This window comes from Lactuca serriola, chromosome 4, assembly GCF_051521515.1.
Source record: "Lactuca serriola cultivar US96UC23 chromosome 4, Lser_US96UC23_V15, whole genome shotgun sequence".
In the NCBI taxonomy this organism is placed as follows: Eukaryota; Viridiplantae; Streptophyta; class Magnoliopsida; order Asterales; family Asteraceae; genus Lactuca; species Lactuca serriola.
This window is the reverse complement of record NC_136411.1, coordinates 369,909,394-369,912,196: the sequence shown is the minus strand read 5'-3', so window position 1 is coordinate 369,912,196 and position 2,803 is coordinate 369,909,394. Positions and strand designations below refer to the sequence as shown.

Sequence of the window (2,803 nt, the reverse complement as noted above, 5' to 3'; positions counted from 1 at the left end):
TCACATCTAGCTAGCATCAAGTCCAAATTAGATAAACAATCTTCAAAAGATGACCCGAATATCGAGAAATCATCCATAAAGACCTCCATAAATTTCTCGATCATATCATGAAAAATGGTCATCATGCACCTTTGGAAAGTAGTTGGTGCATTGCATAACCCACTTGGGCATGTAAAAGTGGTCTTCTCTTGGTCTTGTGGGTCGATTGGAATTTAAAAATACCCCAAAAAACCATCAAGAAAACAATAATATAGATGACCGAAGAGTCTTTCGAGCATTTGATCGACAAACGGTAATGGAAAGTGATCCTTGCATGTGGCATCATTTAGTTTTCTGTAGTCGATGCAAACGCGCCACCCGGTTACTATTCTTGTTGGAATTAACTTGTTATTTTCATTGATCACCATCGTCATTCCACCTTTTTTCGGTACCACTTACACCGGACTTACCCATGGGCTATCGGAGATTGAATAAATGATTCCATCCTCTAATAGTTTAACCACCTCCTTTTTCACAACTTCTTGCATGTTTGGGTTAAGTCTTCTTTGACATTGAACTACAGGTTTAGCACCCTCTTCTAAGTTAATCTTGAAAAGAACAATAAGCCGAACTAATTCCCTTGATATCGGTCATCTTCCATGCTATAGCACCTTGCCTTTTCCGTAGTACACCCACAAGACTTTCTTTTTCATGTTTAGCCAAATCAGCAGCTATAATTACTGGTTTTTGTTGGCCATCTTCAAGATATGCATGCTCCAAGTGATCTGGTAGTGCTTTAAGTTCAGTTTTTGTGTTCTGAATACTGCACACGTCGAGTCCAGTGAAGGGACTCATCGAGTCCTGGGTAAAATTCATGACTGATTGGGTTTCTTTGAATGGACTCGTCGAGTCGATCGTGGCTACTCGGCGAGTCAGGTATTCTGCACTTCTGATCAGATCATTATATTCAGCTTCCTCGAGCAGTCTCTCTATTTCCAGCAGGTCTCTTTCAGCATCAAATTCTTCTTCAAGGGGGACGGTGGACTTGTTTGGCTCATCTTCATTCCATTCCTCCATTAATTCTTCCAACATATCAACCGAAAATGTCGTATCATCACTATTCCTTGGATGCTTCATGGCTTGATCAACCCCAAAAGTAATTGATTCGTCTCCCACCCGAAGAGTAATTTTAGAATCTTGCATGTCAACTATCGCACTCGCGGTGTTTAAGAAAGGTCTTCCAAGTATGATCGGGACTTGAGGATCCCCTTCCATGTCTAAAACTATGAAGTCCACGGGAAACACGAACTTATCGACCTTCACCAATAGATCTTCGCATATTCCCCTTGGGAATGTGACCGTTTTATTTGCTAGGTGAATTGACATTCGGATTGGCCTTGGCTCCGAAAGATCTAGTTTCTTGAAGAATGAGTATGGCATGAGATTTACACTTGCCCCCGAATCAGCCAATGCATAAATGGTAGCTAAGTTTCCGAATTGAAAAGGCAATGTTAAGCTTCCCGGATCACCCTTTTTCTTAGGTAGTCTGTTTAACATGGCAGCTGAACAGTTCTCGTTTAGGACCACTTTCTTCACCTCTTCCATCTTCTTTCTATTAGTTAGAAGCTCCTTAAGGAATTTGGCATATTTAGGCATTTGTGAAACCGCCTCCATGAATGGCGTATTAATTTGAAGAGCCTTTATGTGTTCCAGAAATTTATGGTAGTCAACTTCATTCTTTTCATGTCTAACTCGCACTAGATATGGCAATAGAGGCTGATATGGCTTGACAGGAGGCTTGTTTTTCTATTCAGGTCGGGGACTAGTCGAGTCCGTGACTTGGATTCGGCGAGTCAGATCGGGAATTTGGGATTCTTCATGTTCTACTTCTTCCTCTTGCACTAGTTGATGGTCTTCTTTCTGAATAGGGGCCAGAGGAGTTATGATCTTCCCATTCCTAGTTGTCACGATATTTATATGTGCACCTTTTGGGTTACTTTCATATCCACATAAATCATATATGATTGGATACATATAATCACATATGATTTGAGGTGGACAAGATTTTTGCCTTATCAATTCAATAGTTGTGTTCATGTACTTAATCACATACAATTATACATATTGTAACAAATGTGAAAATTTAAGCCAAATTAAAACATTTTAATTCATTCAAAAACCATTAAGTTCATACATCTTGTTTTCCAAATAGTTTAAACATCAGAGTATTCCCCAGAACCATATCACATAAATCATAAAACATGAGGAGAGGTACGATCACGCATTCGCCTTACCACGATCTCCTGAAGTACCTGAAACAATACACTGAACTGTAAGCCCGAAAGCTTAATGAGTTACCCCCAAAATACCAACCACACATCAACATACTCATAACATATCACATATAGAACAACCATGTACATCGGGTCTACTGTGTGACTGGTCCACCCGCACCGGGCCTTCAGTCCACCTGGTCCACCCTCTGAGCCTCTGCACGTCTGGTCCGCCCTCTTGAGGCCTTCAGCCTATCTGGACCGCTCGTTGGGCCTTCGAAATGTCCGGTCCGCCCTGGGTAAGTTGGCCTACAGCACAAAGTAGGACCCGCCTCAACCCAACCCCATTCAAACAACCATGTGCACATAAAACAACTAATCACATAACAAATCCTTAACCAGACAAACAGTCTAACAGATCACATACCATATCAACATCCTAACCAGGATTCCGACCTAACCGGTCACTAGCATAACATTACCCTATATAACGGGTACCAACCTTAACCAGGTCACTAACATAACACCATCCTAAATATCAGGATGTAGAT

The 2,803-nt window shown here is 41.2% G+C and overlaps 1 protein-coding gene across 1 annotated transcript; it reads right to left on the bottom strand.

The window, feature by feature from the left end:
* Window positions 1-582: 582 nt before the first annotated feature.
* Window positions 583-1,653, bottom strand: LOC145099765 (uncharacterized). Its single transcript, XM_079037274.1, has one exon. The coding sequence runs from the start codon at window positions 1,651-1,653 to the stop codon at window positions 583-585; it is 1,071 nt and encodes a 356-aa protein (XP_078893400.1).
* Window positions 1,654-2,803: the final 1,150 nt, after the last annotated feature.